The sequence below is a fragment of the Schistocerca cancellata genome, chromosome 11 (assembly GCF_023864275.1).
Source record: "Schistocerca cancellata isolate TAMUIC-IGC-003103 chromosome 11, iqSchCanc2.1, whole genome shotgun sequence".
In the NCBI taxonomy this organism is placed as follows: domain Eukaryota; kingdom Metazoa; phylum Arthropoda; class Insecta; order Orthoptera; family Acrididae; genus Schistocerca; species Schistocerca cancellata.
The window spans coordinates 106,300,363-106,319,471 of record NC_064636.1 but is presented as its reverse complement, the minus strand read 5'-3'; the positions used below and the strand labels follow the sequence as shown (position 1 = coordinate 106,319,471).

Here is a 19,109-nt window from a genome sequence, read left to right as displayed (position 1 = left end):
TGGATTAAAGTTAAGTATCAAACTAATTACGTCCGCTTCCTGGATTCTAATTCCTTGTCATGTTCCAGACCTCACGTCAGTATAGTTCTTCCATCCTCACGCCAGCCTGCGTGAGCTAAAATGGGTGCATTTCGGCCTCCACTAGTTACATGGTGTTGGTCCTTCTGCCAACACAACACCATGTGTAAATTTCGACAGTATCTCTATGGAAGGGCATTCACTGTTGTTACAGACCATCATTCACTTTGTTGGTTGACAGGTCGTAAGGATCCAACAGGACGACTCGACAGGTGAGCACTATGTCGTCAAGAGTGTGACATTACCATAGTGTACAAAAGTGGAAGAAAACACCAAGATGCTGATTGTCTCTCAAGAATCCCTGTGCAAGGCCATCAAGGCTTTGATGAAGATAGTGACTGTCTCGCTGCACTACAGGATCTCTCTGCTGAATAGAAGAGGGACGCCAAGATATCTCAAATTATGCAAATCGGTCAGAGGATGTGAAAGGACAATTTAAGGTAGTTTATGGACTGTTTTGCAACAAAAACTTTGATTCGTTTGGGAAAAGGTGGCTACCAGTGATTCCTAAACACATATACTTAGATGTTCTACAGAAATTCCATGACACACCGGAGGCTGGACATTTAGGATTTATTAATACGATAGAATCCGCAAGAGATTTCTCTGGCCAGGTTCAGTTCCTCATTAACCACCTGGCCGACTCAAACCAATTCCACTAGCCGAAACGCCTTTTCAGCGTGTTGGGATTGACCTTCTCGGACGATTTAGTGGCAATAGATGGATTATTGTTTGCACTGATTATCAGACATGCTATGCCATTACAAAAGCCGTGAAAACAGTCGAAGCATCCGAGGTAGCCAAATTCATTGTGGAAGACGTTGTATTAAAACACGCTGCCCCAAGGTTGTTCCCATCGAGGGAAAGTTTTTCAATCGAATCTTGTGACAGAGATAACGCACTGGTGCAACATTACTCATGACATGAACACTGCCTACCATCCGCAAACTAACATGCTTACTGAATGCCTTAATAAGACCTTGGCAGACATGCTATCAATGTTTATCGAGGTTGAGCAGAGCAACTGGGATGAGGTGCTACCTTTCGTGACATTTGCCTACAAAACCGCCATTTTTCCTGGTGCATGGGCGTGAGGCGACTATGATGGTGGACATTGTGTTTATGTTTTATACTGATGACGTGGATGACGACTACATCGGCCAGGTGTTAATCAGGGCTGAGGAAGCTTGGCAGTTAGCTCGACTCCGTATGCTGCAGACTCAAGGAAATGATCGCCGAAGGTATGACGTGAGCCACAGCCCTGTTGTCTACCAGCCTGGTAACCTCATCTGGATCTTCGCTCCTGTTCGGAAGGTTGGTCTCTCTGAGAAGCTCCTCAGACGCTACTTTGCACCTTATAAGATTGTAAGACAGTTGTCTGATGTTATGTATGAAGTTGAAGAATTCGCCCCGACACAAGAGAATGAAAGATCAGAGATACGGTCCACGTTCTTCGAATGAAGCCCTACAAGGATACTGCAACCCAAGGTAAATTCGAAGCTCCAGCGATAGGCAACAAGCGGAAAAGTAACGAAGAGCGTAGCGGCAAAGGAAGTTCTAAGAAGATCATCACAAGGGCGAGCATCAGCCATTGGGAGTTGGAGTATGCAGGACAGATGACTCGTTCCCGAACTAGGAGGATGTAACACTGAGACACTGTTCACTTAAGGAGGCAGCAAAGTCGCATAAGAAGCAGATTAGTACAATGGTGTAGTTGTTACGATACTAAACTGTTGCATGGAGGGTCGTGAGTTCAAAACTCAACTGGACTGTGCAATTCTAATTTCTATATTTGGTTCGAGTACATTCTGGAAGTATCCACAAATGACAAGAAACTTGTACTAGAATGTTCAGGAGCTGTATATATACTGTATGTGTTCTGGTTGGAGGCAGTTTGCTCTGTGCTCTTGTACCTGCAAGTGCTGAATAAACCTTTGTTAAGTGAAGTTAGTGTTCTTCTACGTGATACTAAACAGCACCTATTACATTTTTTTATTTTTTTCTCTACAAAGGTCTTCTAGCATAATTTGCAGCTTAGATAAGAACAGTTCTGTTGTTGAAGTCCCTGGAATTCTGTATGTTGGGATTATTACAACATCTGCTAGTGAGTCCAATATTTCTACACCACAGCTCTCAAACACACATTCTTCATATAAATAATTAAGACAGTTTCTGGTCTCATAATTTATATCACTATGTAGAAGTATACATGAGCCTTCGCATGACTTGTTTCTTCTGCTAAAGCTACTTGCCAATCTGAAGTTCCCTACTTTGTTTAGAATTTTAATGGTGTCCTTAGTAAACCACTGCTCATTTAAACAAACAACTCTAATATTTGCACATTCTGACAGAATGATTTCCAATTCGTCTATTTAGGAGTTTTTATTGTTTGAAGCATCAGTTTTTAAACCATTTATATTCCAGTCGGTAACATATTTACTTTGACTATTAGTTATGGGCTCTAGAACATTTTTTACCAGATAATGGTTTGATTTTGCCTTTCTGAATGCTACACAAGTTTTTACACCCCCATCACTACTTATCAATTTCCCTTATATTTTATGACCTGGCAATTATCTATGAACATCTTACTGAATATTTTTGAGACCAACCTATTCAGATGTAGACCATCTTTGGCAAGACACTCTGCACTTTGAAATTTGTTGGGATCAATTAAAACGACTCCTTGTGTATTCCCACTGTTCTTTAATATTGCCGTTTATTCTCTGCACACAGCTGTCACTCACCGATCTCCTGTACACAATGCCACTTATTATTATTCTGAAATTCGAGTAGAGTCATCTGGCCGTTCGGATGAGGTTCCTTGTGTGATTTACAGTTTCTTCTTCGCTGTTGTTTCGATGCGAATTTGTTCCCACATGGATAAAACACCTTTTGCATTTCTGTTACGCTTATCTGCTGCATTCTCTCTTGAGTTTACGACGTTGTTTAGGTGTGTATGCAAATGGTGCGTCCTGATTCCCTGTCGAATGTCGATTACGGAGTTTGGAACGACTATATTTTTCAACAGTGAGTCACCGATAATAAAGAATTCACTTTCTGTCTTATTATAATGCTTCTTTCTTTTTTGTACGTTATGCTGGTCCACTTATATTTGTTTGGTTCTTCCGTACCTTCCGTTTCTTTTTCTTTCGTAATGGTGGCTGATTTTTTTCGTGGTTTGTGAGTTTTATCACTCGGCGTATTTGCCAATGTAGGTCCACCTAATACTGGAATTTTTTCACATACACAGCGTTTTGCACATTTCACAAACACTAAGGTTCATTTTAAGCAGAATTTTAATGTTAGACCGTTATATGTAAGGCTGACACTGCCCTTTGTAAAATTATGTAACGCTTTATATGAAGTGTGAGAGAAAAACAGTACTGGAATAAAAAAAACTATTTCTACGTTTCAGAACCATTAGTTCCTTCCTCTGCGAATATGGATACGCTTTGCAAGATTGGTAATGATGGGAAGATCACATAGACCACCCATGTAGAACACTTGTGTGACCCATTCATTAGTACTGCTCCAGTGTTTGAGATTCCCACCAGGTCAGATTAAAGCAACATATTGAAGCGATTCAGAGGCGGGTTGCTAGACAGGTTACCATTAATTCCTGCAAGGTGTGAGTATTATGAAGGTGCCTGGCAAACTCATATGGGAATCCCTGGAGGGAAGACAACATTATTTTTGTGGAACACTATTGAGAAAATTTAGAAGGTATGAGAAATCAGGGCCCATATGGGGCTATATAGATAGCCTTTCTTCCCTCAATGTATTTGTGAGTGTAACAGGAAACAAAATGATTTGTAGTGGTACAAGGTACCCTCCGCCATCCACCATTTGGTTGCTTGTGTAGTATGTCTATATATGAAAATACGAAAGAAAATTGTGACTGCCTAGTACATAAAAATATATTAGTTGAAACAACCTAAAGCTTCATGATTTATTTCAAATGTTATGTTGCACGTTTATCTGTTCCTGATACACTCTGACAATCAGTGACTTGCATCTATAACAGTCTTACAATTTGGAGATCACAGTATTGCTTAGATCTATTAATAATCCCTCATTCAACTCTCTTTATCAAAAGATCACATAAAAAAGTGGATTTTTGAGAAACTACATATAGGAAGATGTGATTGACATACAGCTGTTCTTTTACAGAACAACAACGATCAAAATTTAAGTACATAGGTAACACAGATTGGGCAAGAGCACATATATGAGCTAACGTACTACATTGGATTTGGCTCCCCTCATTTTCCCTACAAACCTTGGCTGGAGTAACAAGTTTATTTGTAGAATAGTCTGAGATCTACATTAGGTCGAATAGCGATAATTTAGTTGACAGTTGTGGAACTCAGCGAAGGAGAAACAAAGGTTGTAGTAACAGACAGACTTGTGGCTTTGCCTAAAATTTTGTTTGCCCCATATTTAAATGACTTGCCCGTATGTAAAGCATTTTTCATAATAAAAAAAATAAAACTGCTAGATCATGCCCAAAAACATATATTAGAAAATGAACAAGCATCCGACGTAGGTTTTGATGCATATTACGTACAGATATTGTACACAAACTGGGAAAGTGAAAGGGACGTTCCACTACTCATCTTTTACGACGTTTGATCCGTTTTTCCGCATTTGCTACTGCTGGTATGAGTGCAAAGAAAAATTCGTATTGCAAACGTCTGAGTGGTAGTTACATTAGTAAGCTGCACTTAATACATTGAAAATCATTTAGTGACATTGTTCTGAATGAGTAATATATATTATGCTATAAATCACTCTGCCGTTCAGCTAATAATTTGTAATCAACTGGCTTCAGTCAATTGCACAAGACCCTAATCTGCAACTCTGACTAAGCTGAGGATTAGTATGTCACAATAATTGAGATTATTCGCATTCGAACCTTGTTTCTACATTTAATTCTCATAACTGAAGCTTACTCAAGCAATCTGTATTGACTTCACGTTCAAAATGACAGCTAGGGGCAAGTCTGTCTAAGGCTGTGGCCAACACTTCTCACTTCTGTCAACAGAACCGCATATAAATCTAGTCACCAGATAGCACTATCGCGCTTTCAGCTTTTCTGATGACATTATGAAGCGATTCCTCGGGGCCTGCGAGACGCACGTTCCAGTCGAAGGCGTTGTGAGTATTAGCTTTGAAAAAGAAACTTTTAGCGTGCAGGAAGATCTGTGTTTGTTACTTTTTGGTAAAGGTAGTAGATGCTGCATTGAACTGTAGTACTAACTCAGCAATAGGCTTTGCGCTATTCTGATTTCTAAGACGAAAATCGGAACGCAAAATTGTTGGAGAGAGAATGGGAAACATAATATATTCACAATCTGGAAAGCAAGCAATGGTAACAACTTATGCAGCAGTGGGTGTCGCGATTGTTATGTTAGACTGTGTTCCCTAACGTTTATCTCACATTATACGGCACAGTGTTCTGTCTTGCTGTAAGAACTTTGGTTCTGCTGATGAGTGATGATAATCTGTCGCCATCGCTGGGTTTTGAGGAAATTGGTGTGCTACAACCTTCAGGTAATAAATAATCGTTTAGAAGTCACAAACATCAATAAACTAAAGATGAAAATTTGTTTGGGATCTAATTTACCGCATTTCTGTTACGATAACAGTTGATTTTGATGGTGTAGTCGCGAATATCTTGTGATGATACTGTGATAACTAATCCTGACACAATTTTTTTTTCTAATTTTTAATAGGCACGCACGAATGAGATTTTATTCTGTATTTGTGACATTGACCTGCCTGGTAAAATCGTTAGTTTGCCTTCGTAAAAGAAACTTTGAGATTGTGACGTGTTGTCAGAAGTTACTGGGGCCGTTTCTCCACGAAATGATCCCCATAGAAAGTGAATACAAGTTTTGTGTAGTAGGTGACATGAGAAATGCGTACAGTGAAGTTTACACGTTCACCATGTTAGTATGATTATGTTAACTTGCTTAGCCGTAATAGTGTTTGCGAAGATAGTTTGCTGTTACCTGATACAGGGATATGGCTGCTCCAGATAGTAGAGCTACCGTTAAGCAATTTTACAGGATCCTGCAATTCCAACATTTCATGGTTTATGTTCACATGAAAGGAAATGATTTAGAAGATATTATGTTGCATTTTCTGTTAATTTTCAGTGTGTTTTGATTATTTAACTATTTAGTTTTTTTCTATTGTTTAGTAAATCGCGTGTAAATACCAGTTTTTTGTAGTGTGTTAGTTTTAATGATTTTTGTGTTAGAGTACCGTAACATTATTTAGGAAGTGGCAACAAATTTGGCCAGGACGAGGTACTAATTAACCGAAATGTAATTTCACTAACAAAAACATTGCACATCATCAGAAATCGACAGAACATTCGTCATTGTTGGGTTTATTAGGAAATGGTTTCACTAAATCAAATTTTTAAGAAAAAACTAAGTGACATCAAAACTTGATGGTAATCAAGAATCAGAAGTTCCACAGTGCAGTGTGTAGATAGCAGTACAGGCATATGTTTTTCTTCAATGATCAGTAAAGATTCCGGAGTATCAGTGCTTACTCTAAATTGATCGTACAACTGTGAATGAATGTAGATGAAGTAAGTTTCAAAGTAATAGCTATGTTAAATATACATATTCAGTTGTTGGCGGACATTGCTTGTGTGTCAGACTGAAATTAAGTAACAACTTGTAGAATGAAATGTTTGGTTTTATTCAATAATTTCACTGCAATGTATGGGGTGCTTTAATTGATCATAATACTGAAGTTAGTGTAAAAAAAAAAATAAATAAAAAAGTCTTCCATAATTGTCAGTGGGACAGTATACCATAAGCCAGTGTTACAAAGGAGCAGTAGCGACAATCAATACACTTTCATTTTCTTTGAATGTGATTTTAAGATTGAATGTTGTGTCCCTTCGTAACCAAAGAAATGTAAATGAGTTAAAATCACTGAACAGTCTTTTCCTCATCCGCTGTTCAGTGTGTTTCCTGTGTAATCAACCATTTTCTGCACCCAGTAGCGGAATGAAAATGCTGCATTTGAGTTGTACCTCATGGTAACAGTGGAAATTGAGTAAAACTGTCTTTATCTGATTGCTTGTTTTTCAGGCGTGTAGAACTGCAGCTATGGACCAGAAGCCACGTGTGTGGATGAAAAACGAGGAAACAGATGAAGTACCAGCTGAGTCAGGCTCCATGGTAAGTAGCTTACTTGTATTTCTTATGAAGGTTTCATTAATTTCTTTGTGCAATGTCGTGTGTGAATACATACAGTTCATGTCATACTGATGGAACCATGAGTACTACAGTCTACTAAAAAAAAAAAAAAAAAAAAAAAAAAAAAAAAAAAAAAAAAAAAAAAAAAAAAAAATGTTCAGTGTTAAATAGCCTGTGACATATTTCACATATTGAAATGAGCCTTGTATCAAATGTCACATGGAACTGAGGCTATGGCTAAAATGTAATGTTCCATAAACAGGGAAAAATTTTAAATGCACCACCCAATTACACTGGTAAGAGCATTGCTATAAATTTGGTATATTCTGCTCAGATATGCTTCTCGTAAATGACAACCTTAATGTGCACCTTAAGAAGAACTAGGACTATAATGAATGTTAGCAGTGCCATTAAATTTAAAAATGGGGCTGGTTCAGTTTGTGCATTATTGGAGCAGACCATAGAATCAGATAAAAAATATAAATCCTTTGTTGATGATTCAAAATAAATATTTAGTAAATAATTTTGAAGTGACATTTATGTAGTCACTAGTCTGAGAAGTCAGTTTCATATTTATGCTAAGTTTTGTTGTTGTGTATGCAAACAAAGTTTAAATAGGACTGACAGCAGTAAAGTTCAATTTCAGTCAGATGTCGTACAGAGACATAAATTGTTAAGCAGCTGCAGAATTGACTTGTATTTTTGCAGCAAAGTTTTGATGAAGCCATGGTGTTACACGTGACATATTTCTTCATAACCTATTCCTACATTCACTGCACATTGTTACACATATTGTTTGTGAAATTGCTAGGATGTTACAGTTACTGGTGTAAATGTTATGTACACATGTCACTTGAAATTTGATATGAAGGTTTGTCAGCTATCAGTAGGCAAACAGTTTCACTGGGCACCAGGAGTATTTTTAATCTGCCAAGTAGCCTTGAGGTTCCTGACCCTACCATACAAACTACTTGTGAAATATCTACACTGAAAAAATCTGTTTGCTCTGACATTCATCTTACGTGCAACTGCAGAAGTATTTTGGTAGCATTAATGCAGCATTTTCTTTTGAATATAAATGAGTGCTATCCATCTTGGGCACTGGGCACAATTGCAGAAGTGTTGGATAGCACTGAAGCAGCATTTGCATTTGGATATATGAGAGTGCTTTATTGTAGTTTGAACAAATGGAGTGAAAAGCTTGTGATTAATTTGACCACCCATATCCCAACACTAATCCTAAACCATCTCTGTGGGGAAATTATAGGAAAGTAATTAAGTACACTAAATTTTACTAAACACAGTAACAGGGTGGTTAGAACCAACATATACAGGCTTTGGCTTTGACCCTTGAAGTAATGATGGTTTGTCCAACAACACGTAACATGTTATTTATTTTGCAGTTATGTAACTTTTTGTGAAATGAAAATCATTGTGCTAGAGTGATACCTAGCACAAACCAAGGTGTAGACTGGGTTGTAAGGTGCACATTTTGCTTTTGATTTGGGAAACGTCAACAAATGAGAATAAGAATTCATAGTTGTGGTGACATGTAGGTTGATGTGAAACATGTCAGTTTATGACTTGTGAGAGCCTGAATCAGAATTACTACATGTCATCAGAAATACAACAATTCCTGTGGCAGTATCTATTTTAGGCTTGTTTGATTTCTAGTCTGGTGATGATGACAACCATTTTGATAATGTCAAGGGTAAGTCCAGATAGGTGCTACTGGCAGGTCAAAATTTGCCAGAGTGTAAAGAAATTGTATATTACAATTTATTTTAAAAGTGTAGTGTTTCCAAATTAACAGAGTATTTTAAGGTCTAGAATGAACAAAAATCAATTCAATACTCATTATTCTTGGCCTGAATCTCAAAGCTATTGAAAGGCCACATGAAGGTAAAATTGTGGTGTTAAAATCACCTTGGTTATGGTGACAGACTGAGCTATCGTGCAGCTCAAGGGCTGGGTTAGATTGAAAGATGAAAGTGTGGCTGTGACCTGACAAAGCCAACAAATGTGAAGGCTAAATTAAGTTTGGGGGTAACAAGTTGACCAGTAGTAGAGCCTAATATTTACCAAAAAATGTATAGGGGTGTTTAGAATGTAACTTTCACCTGTGACGTCTTCTTACATTGCATCATGTCATGTTAGTTGATGGACTGAACTTTCCTATTACCTTTAGAGATGCCTGTAGACATTACATGAATTGAAAGCCACCTTCTTGCGAAACTAATTAAAACTTAATTTTCAGATGGTGTATGTTCTGGGAATGAGCACATGCCAAAAAGTAATGCCTCAAAACTTTTATGTGGATATTATTAAAGCTTTTTAATTACAACAGACTTCATTACCATTCTACATCCATATACTTAATGTTAATATATTTATTTCTCAACATCGTCACCATGGTGACGAACACCTTACTGCCAATGAGATACCAGTTTGTTGGTACCATCACCGTAGAATGTGTGACTTTGTTGGAAGGCCCACCACTTCTCTCACCAATTCATCACTGTCAAAGTGAAGTCCTTGAAGGTGTTTTTTAAGATTTGGAAGCAGATGAAAATAGGTTGGGCTCAGGCTGGGGCTGTATGCAAGGTGATCGATAATCTGGTAATGTCATGTTGAAGAACAGGGTGCTCCATATGTGGATGAACTATTGAATTTGTGCTCTATGTTTACTGAGGGTTTTGTCATGTGCTGACATGGTTAATTCACACACACACTGCAATTTGGAGACCTCTAGCAGAGGCTTGCATAATTTGTCAGCAAAGTGGGAGAGTTGACAGTAATATGCATGACAAGTAATACAACAACTGATATTGAGAACAGAATAGAAATTTTGGAGGCATTACTTCCCAGTACACCCTTTTAATAAATAGATACCTTTGACCATTCCCTCCAAAGTTGTGGCATGGTTACCTTTGCTTTGGCGGCATTCTTTTGGAAGCCATAATACTGAATGCATATTCACTGATCAGCCAGAACATTGTGACCACCGACCTAGAGTCAGTGTAAACCTGTCCAATCAATAGCAGCGTCCCCTGATGAGGAATGATTGCTAGTCAGACACATGCATGTTGCATCTAGTATCAGTGAGCATGTCATCTGTGTGTATAATAGGAAAGGTTTACGATGAATCTGAGTTTGACCTAGGGCAGATTGTGATTGCCTGGAGGCTTGGCACAAATGTTTGAGAAACTGTACAGCTTGTTGAGTGTTTGAGGAGTGCTGTGGTGAAACTAAGGTGAAACCACATCTAGACATTGTGGGGTTGGGCAGTCACTCCTCATGACAGACATTGGACATTGATGGCTGGGCAGACTGGTGAAATACAATGCATCAAATACTCCCAATGATGTATCTGATCATCAGTGACACATGCTTGCACCAGTGTTAATGCCATGACGCCAAGAACTATGACTGAAATAGGCATGTGACTATTGGTACTGGAGGTTGGCACAGTGCCAGAGCATTGCATGGTCTGATGCATGCCGATTCCTTCATTATCAAATCAGTGAGAGGGTGCATATCCATTATCTTCCAGGGGAACAGCTCCTTGACTCCTGTGCTGCAGTGAGGAGACAAGTTGGTGGCAGCTCTGAGGAACATTGACACGGGCATTCACAAGTCAAGTGGAGCATGTGCAAGGCACTATGTCAGCCAAGGAGTATTGTAAACTGGCTGCAGACCATGTACCCTCCTTCATGATGATCCTATTTTCCGATGGCAGTGGCATTTTTCAACAACATAATGCACTGTGTTACAAGGTCAGGAGTGTAATAATGGTTCGAGGCACACAGTGGTGATTTCAAATTGATGTACTGGTTCCCCAACACACCAGATCTGGGCTGAATCGATGTGGGATGTCATAGAACATGGCATCAAAGTTCATTGCCCCCACCCACTTCCTCATGATTTATGAGAATTTGGTGACCTGTTGGTGCAGATGTGGTACCAACTACCCTCCAGTGGCTTACCGAGGCCACATTGCTTCCACACCACAATGTGTTCCCACCATTCTGTGCAAAAGTTGGACATACCGGCTTTCAGGAAGGTGGTCATGATGTTCTAGCAGATCAGAGTTCGGCAGTTCCCATTACTGAAAGAAGAACGTTTTGTGGTGGTGGTGGTGGTGGTGGTGGTGGTGGTGGTGGTGGTGGTGGTGGTGGTGGTGATACTATCATTGTTATCATTATTTGTATTAGTATATTCAAATTATTATATGCAGTTAATTAATAGGAAGATTAATTAGTGACACCATTTTTGTTGTATTCTTGGCATCTCCTGCCAACCATCTCTCTCCAGTGCATCTTCCTTGCATACACCATGCCGCCTTATTATTTCATTGATACAGTCTTTCCAAAACTTAAGTGGTCTACTGTGTTTCTGTCAGCAAGCTAGTTTCCAATCAAAAACTATTCTTTGCCCACCAATTATCTAATATTTTCAACAAATGTCCATATCAGTTTAATGATTTTCTTTGTATGCTATTGCTGTTTCATTTGTCCTCATTTCAGCACTTACTTCAACATGACTGGCTTTTTTCAGTCTTGATGCACTGGTGCTTCTTTATAAATAATACAACCATGACTTCATCTTCTTTTGAGCCCAACATGTAAAACCCATAGTTCTGGTCGATAGCAATAGGACTGGTTTAATCTTTAGCCCCTGCAATCATTTCTTTCTGTTAGAAATGTTCTTGTCCCACCAAAAAGAATTAATAGCTTTGGAATAGTAGTAAATGGTGTGCCAAGGTGTTCATTTTTTAATAATCTTATCAGAAATAAGTGTTCAGTGAAATAAATATTTTGATGATGCAGTTGTCTTCTAAAAGTTGTATGATTCGAATATTAGAAGTGGTAATGAGTGAAGTGATGCAAGACATTTCAGTAGCATAGATGCCTTATAAATGGCAAAAGTGACAGGATTATGTTGGATGAGGGGAAAAATGCAGGAGAGGCTAAACTGAAGTTGCTTTATTAAAATTAAGTGACAGGGAAGATTTTATCATTATATTCTGATAGATTGGCAGAGTACACATTATTGAGCCAGTGTAGTAAACCACGTGAGCAGAATGAAACTTTAAAGGAACTGTGAGGCGATAAACTGAAATATATTTAATTGTTCAATAATTACAGGTGTCACAAGAACACCGTGGAATCATTTTCAGGATTGCAGAACACAGTAGCTACTCCCCATCAGTTCAAGATAACAAAAGCAATGTTGTAATTTTACCCAGCATTGTTGCAGTAGAATTTTTATGAGTAATATTGTTTTTGATTGAAGTATTGTGTGAAGATTTGAAGTAATGGTGTTGGAAATATATGTTAATTATTCACTGAAGTTGTGTGATGATTGTTAATCTTGTAATGGGAAAAATAAATTACCAGGATAGTGGCAAAATGAAACAAAGGAACAAATTTGATTTGGGCTTGTGGGGCAGCTGTGAAATTGGAGTGGAAGATATTACATACAGTACTACACCTTGCTCAGGTTTGTGCCAAGTCCATGAAAAGTTAAAAGTGTCTAGTATTAAACTGAAACTATAAAATTAAAACATTATGGCAGGGAATAGAAGATCCAAGGAGAAAGAAGAATTGCAGGTTTATCAGGTAAGAAGATTGAAGATCACAAGGTACAGTGGCTAAATGAGAAGGAAGAATGGCAGGCTCATCAGATAAGAGGAAGATTGAAAGGTACAACGGCTAAAGGAGAAGGAAGAACTTTGAGAATTTATGAAAAGCACACAGGAGAGATTAAGAAAATTGTCAATTGTCAATAAGCCAGAACAATGTGCACCAAAAACGAACAGTGGAACAAACAGCAAGGTAAGAATTTCTGAATTTGGAGCAGCACTACAAAACTACATTGAAACAGTTGGAGATACAATGAGAGAAAGCCAGGCGAGCACATATTTAGGTAAGAAATAAAATGTGTTAGCAGCAGTGCATTGTGATTTCGCCAAAATCAAGAAGACTGTAGTGGAAACACAGGAAAAATGATGTAGTCTATAACCAAGTGGAAACTATGAAGTGTGAAATCATAAAGAAAAGAAAGATTGAAGAAATCATACAGGAATGTGTTGAACAGAGAGTTTGACTGCTGTGGAGCAGGCACAGTGGAACTATAGTCATAAGGTATCAGGACTCTCAAGAATGCCAAGTTTTATCCAAAAGGCTCAATCCATATTGTCAAACTTCCAGCAAAGTTTAGAGGTGGTTAATGGGGTTGGTTGAACAGTAGAGGAGCTCAGTTTCGTTACAAGGTAACAGAAGACATGGTTGCAAGGTGCACTCATGTAGGAATGATAATAAAGTTACACAGATTTTGAGATTAGATTCCCAAAACAGTGAAATAATTTTGACTTTAGTGAGTGGACCAAAATACTAAAGATAATGCATGTTGATGAAAGAAGATTGAAACAGGAACAAAATGGGGAAGCAGGTGAAAGAAGATTGAAACAGGAACAAAATTGGGAAGCAGAAAGCAACAAAAGGTCCCTGACCATCTCAAGAACATTAGATGTGTAATGAAGAAGAATAGATGCAATGGAAAGTGATGCATCAGAAGGAAGAAAAATAATGAACACTTGGTGCAGGTGTGAAACAGCGCTACCCCGTCCTTCAATGCAACAAGCTGAGCTAAGGGCTATACATAAACTCTGTTCGAACATGGGATGAGTCTGCTGTTTCCCCAGACTACAAGCAGCACCACCAGACATGGCTCAACACATAAACAGGGTGAGGTAATCACACAATAAGCCATGCTGCCAGCAGTGGCTGACATATGGGAATGTTGACCTCCATCCACTTGCGGGAAGGCAGCTGGCTATGGATGAAGAAACTTGTCTTCATGCAAATAAGCAGAATGATTCTGTGTGTGTGAAGCAAATTTTAAGGTTATTTTCAGATTTTGTTTCATGTTGTATCTGGCCACTCACCTGGGCAATTCCGCCATGTCCACCAGGTTGCCATTCCCCTAGGCATCATTTGTAAAGTACAGACAAGTGCTTACCAACAGTAGCAGACAACAGCAGTAACATATCATTGTGTGTACATGCCAGACTCCAGTGGGCACATGAGATGCCATTGTCATTCGCCAACATACCATGCACCCAATGATGGTGCCATGAACATGGTGCAACATTTTATCTGCATACCATATGAAACGTGTTCACACGTTACGTGACACCTCACAGAAACCGTTTCACCAGATTATGTAAGATACTGCTGACAACTAGCTGATAGTGCTCAACTTTGGGGTCAATGTTAGCCACTCTCTGTAGCTCATCTGTGCCCCGTGCATTTCCTTCCCCTCCCTCCACTTGGAGTGTGCGTAGACCACAGATTACCAGGTCACCAGCATTGTGAAGCCTAGTGCAGGGTTGGCTCAGGTGACTGAAAGCATAGGGATGTTATGTAAAAATTTTACAGAGGATCAGATAGTGATAGTGGGTGGAGCAGGGAACAGTCTCTATAGGGACGGGGAATATGACGTCAGTGGTGACTTGGTTAAGATAGCTACTCAAACTGGTGGTACTAATGTGCATTTCGTGCAACTGTTTCAGCGTCATGATCGGCCTCACCTTAATGCGGCTGTTTGGCGCGTTAACGTGGGGATGGGGAGGGCACTGATGGCGGAGGGCATGAATCACATCTCAGGGGTGCCAGTTGGGTCTATCAAGAGATGGAGTTTCACTAGGCATGGCCTGCACCTCAATAGGTATGGGAAGGGGAGGCTGGCTACGCTTATAGGTCAGTGTAGTGGATGATGGTAGTGGTGTCACTCATGGAAAAAATCCTGTAGTAGTTGGTGTTAGAGCTGCACCTTTTTTAGATTGAAGTCAGCTGATAGGTATACCTGCTTAAAGGAAGTCCCTCTAACTAAGGGCTCACCTTCAGAGGATTAAATTTTTCCAAGTAGAGAAGGAATTAGCATATTTCATCAAAATGTAAGAGGTCTTAGAGATAAAGTTAGTGAACTGCTAATAGATGTTAACTCTGAAATTATTGTTACATCAGAACACCACTTAAATAATTTGATAATTCAGAGGCTTCCTTTACCAGGCTACAGATTAGCTGGCTGTTTCTCGAGGAGTTCCTTGCGGGGTGGTGGAGTGGCTCTGTACGTAAGAAACAGTATTTCGTTTGAGTCCATAGATGAATCATGACACTGCACTGAACAGATATTTGAAAGTGGTGCAGCATTAGTTGAATTTAGTGAAACTAAACTTCAGAGTGTTGTTGTTCATAGGTCCCCTAACTCAGACTTCAGAGCGTTTTTGCTTAAGCTAGAGAGGGTTCTTCATCACTTTGCAGGAAATACCAGAAAGTAGTTATATGTGGTGACTTCAATATTAATTTTGTAGATGATTGTGCAAGAAAAAGGTTGTTGGTATCTCCCAAATTCATATGATCGCCTGCAAACTTTTTTTTTTTCCAACTTGGGTGCAGGGGAACAGTAGCACAGTCATAGTCAACATTTTTATTTGTATATTTATCCCCCCGCCCGCCCGCACGCCCGCTCTCCCCCCGCCCCGCCCGCACGCCCGCTCTCCCCCCGCCCGCCCGCACGCCCGCTCTCCCCCCGCCCGCCCGCACGCCCGCTCTCCCCCCGCCCGCCCGCACGCCCGCTCTGCCCCCGCCCGCCCGCACGCCCGCTCTGCCCCCGCCCGCCCGCACGCCCGCTCTCCCCCCGCCCGCCCGCACGCCCGCTCTCCCCCCGCCCGCCCGCACGCCCGCTCTCCCCCCGCCCGCCCGCACGCCCGCTCTCCCCCCGCCCGCCCGCACGCCCGCTCTCCCCCCGCCCGCCCGCACGCCCGCTCTCCCCCCGCCCGCCCGCACGCCCGCTCTCCCCCCGCCCGCCCGCACGCCCGCTCTCCCCCCGCCCGCCCGCACGCCCGCTCTCCCCCCGCCCGCCCGCACGCCCGCTCTCCCCCCGCCCGCCCGCACGCCCGCTCTCCCCCCGCCCGCCCGCACGCCCGCTCTCCCCCCGCCCGCCCGCACGCCCGCTCTCCCCCCGCCCGCCCGCACGCCCGCTCTCCCCCCGCCCGCCCGCACGCCCGCTCTCCCCCCGCCCGCCCGCACGCCCGCTCTCCCCCCGCCCGCCCGCACGCCCGCTCTCCCCCCGCCCGCCCGCACGCCCGCTCTCCCCCCGCCCGCCCGCACGCCCGCTCTCCCCCCGCCCGCCCGCACGCCCGCTCTCCCCCCCGCCCGCCCGCACGCCCGCTCTCCCCCCGCCCGCCCGCACGCCCGCTCTCCCCCCGCCCGCCCGCACGCCCGCTCTCCCCCCGCCCGCCCGCACGCCCGCTCTCCCCCCGCCCGCCCGCACGCCCGCTCTCCCCCCGCCCGCCCGCACGCCCGCTCTCCCCCCGCCCGCCCGCACGCCCGCTCTCCCCCCGCCCGCCCGCACGCCCGCTCTCCCCCCGCCCGCCCGCACGCCCGCTCTCCCCCCGCCCGCCCGCACGCCCGCTCTCCCCCCGCCCGCCCGCACGCCCGCTCTCCCCCCGCCCGCCCGCACGCCCGCTCTCCCCCCGCCCGCCCGCACGCCCGCTCTCCCCCCGCCCGCCCGCACGCCCGCTCTCCCCCCGCCCGCCCGCACGCCCGCTCTCCCCCCGCCCGCCCGCACGCCCGCTCTCCCCCCGCCCGCCCGCACGCCCGCTCTCCCCCCGCCCGCCCGCACGCCCGCTCTCCCCCCGCCCGCCCGCACGCCCGCTCTCCCCCCGCCCGCCCGCACGCCCGCTCTCCCCCCGCCCGCCCGCACGCCCGCTCTCCCCCCGCCCGCCCGCACGCCCGCTCTCCCCCCGCCCGCCCGCACGCCCGCTCTCCCCCCGCCCGCCCGCACGCCCGCTCTCCCCCCGCCCGCCCGCACGCCCGCTCTCCCCCCGCCCGCCCGCACGCCCGCTCTCCCCCCGCCCGCCCGCACGCCCGCTCTCCCCCCGCCCGCCCGCACGCCCGCTCTCCCCCCGCCCGCCCGCACGCCCGCTCTCCCCCCGCCCGCCCGCACGCCCGCTCTCCCCCCGCCCGCCCGCACGCCCGCTCTCCCCCCGCCCGCCCGCACGCCCGCTCTCCCCCCGCCCCGCCCGCACGCCCGCTCTCCCCCCGCCCGCCCGCACGCCCGCTCTCCCCCCCGCCCGCCCGCACGCCCGCTCTCCCCCCGCCCGCCCGCACGCCCGCTCTCCCCCCGCCCGCCCGCACGCCCGCTCTCCCCCCGCCCGCCCGCACGCCCGCTCTCCCCCCGCCCGCCCGCACGCCCGCTCTCCCCCCGCCCGCCCGCACGCCCGCTCTCCCCCCGCCCGCCCGCACGCCCGCTCTCCCCCCGCCCGCCCGCACGCCCGCTCTCCCCCCGCCCGCCCGCACGCCCGCTCTCCCCCCGCCCGCCCGCACGCCCGCTCTCCCCCCGCACGCCCGCTCTCCCCCCGCACGCCCGCTCTCCCCCCGCACGCCCGCTCTCCCCCCGCACGCCCGCTCTCCCCCCGCACGCCCGCTCTCCCCCCGCACGCCCGCTCTCCCCCCGCACGCCCGCTCTCCCCCCGCACGCCCGCTCTCCCCCCGCACGCCCGCTCTCCCCCCGCACGCCCGCTCTCCCCCCGCACGCCCGCTCTCCCCCCGCACGCCCGCTCTCCCCCCGCACGCCCGCTCTCCGCCCGCACGCCCGCACGCATTAGAACTGAATGAACCAAATGGATAGATGCAAAGTACCCACTATTCCCACAGGCAAGGTAAAGAAATACATTCTTTTGCAATGGGGAAATGTCAGTCGCAGCTAGCATGCAAAACATATAGAATCTAAATGAATGTTTCCATAACTGTGTAGTTATAAGTGGTAAAAAGTATTTGAAGCATACTGACATGTTTGCAACACAAAAATATTATTTTATCTGAGAATCATACTATTACCACCAATAGCATCCGCTTTCATTTATTGCACAAAGTTCATTCATATTCATTCTTTCTCTTCCTCTCCCCCTACGCTTTCCTGACAGTACCCCTCCAGTGGGTGTCTAATCTGTCTTTTTTAGCATACATTCCATGCCTTGCTAAATATTTTAAGGGTTTCTTCTTTGAGTTGCAGCCAGCTTTCAGTTCCAAGAGTAATTTGATCATGACAACTTTCCTGGAGGTCATTAAATTCAGGAACTATGAATACTTAAAGAATGTACTATTACAATTTTGGCAGCCAAATTGCCATTACTTTGTATGCAGTTTGATTTCCGTCTCTTTGCATTACCTGAGTATCTGCATGCACCCCATGTGTGGCACAAGATCCCTTCACTACTTGTGCTAGCTGCTCTTATGAACTGAGGATGGCTGCAGAACCCAGACAACAGACATCATTGGTGCCAACATCAGCCAGAACTTGAAGACTGCTACACCCTGTAAGCTTTATAGCCACACGCAGAACATGATCTACATGTCTGATGAGGGCTCCCAGTAGACATATTCAGTGCACAATGGATTTATTTCCAGTCCTAGATACCATTTCCGCATGGAGATCCATAATGAATGTAACACTGGAGCTTCCAATTGACTAGCAAACCCCTTTCCCCATATGCCTGTGTGCTATATGATGGAGCAGCCACCAGTCAACTCACAGGATGCCTGGCTGAGGCCAGCTTCCACATTCATTCTCTGCCTCAAATAGTCCTAACAGATACTACAACTCACCTTCGTTGAGGGCAGCTCAGTCACATTGGGTACACTGTAAGGTGCCTGGGCAGCAGAACCAGTGGGCAAAATAAGCAACACATGAGGTGTCCCATGTGCTAACCCAGATTTTGCGACAAGAGGCAGCAGG

General features: G+C 44.7%; 1 protein-coding gene across 1 annotated transcript in view; it reads left to right on the top strand.

Moving 5' to 3' along the window:
* The window catches only part of LOC126108289 (basic proline-rich protein-like), a 54,913-nt gene extending 36,911 nt beyond the window's left edge, over window positions 1-18,002 (top strand). The window contains exons 2-3 of the mRNA XM_049913512.1: window positions 7,197-7,286; window positions 15,789-18,002. Of these exons, the coding sequence (XP_049769469.1) occupies window positions 7,197-7,286; window positions 15,789-18,002 (2,304 nt within the window). The remainder of the gene's footprint in view (window positions 1-7,196; window positions 7,287-15,788) is intronic.
* The last annotated feature ends 1,107 nt before the right edge of the window (window positions 18,003-19,109 follow it).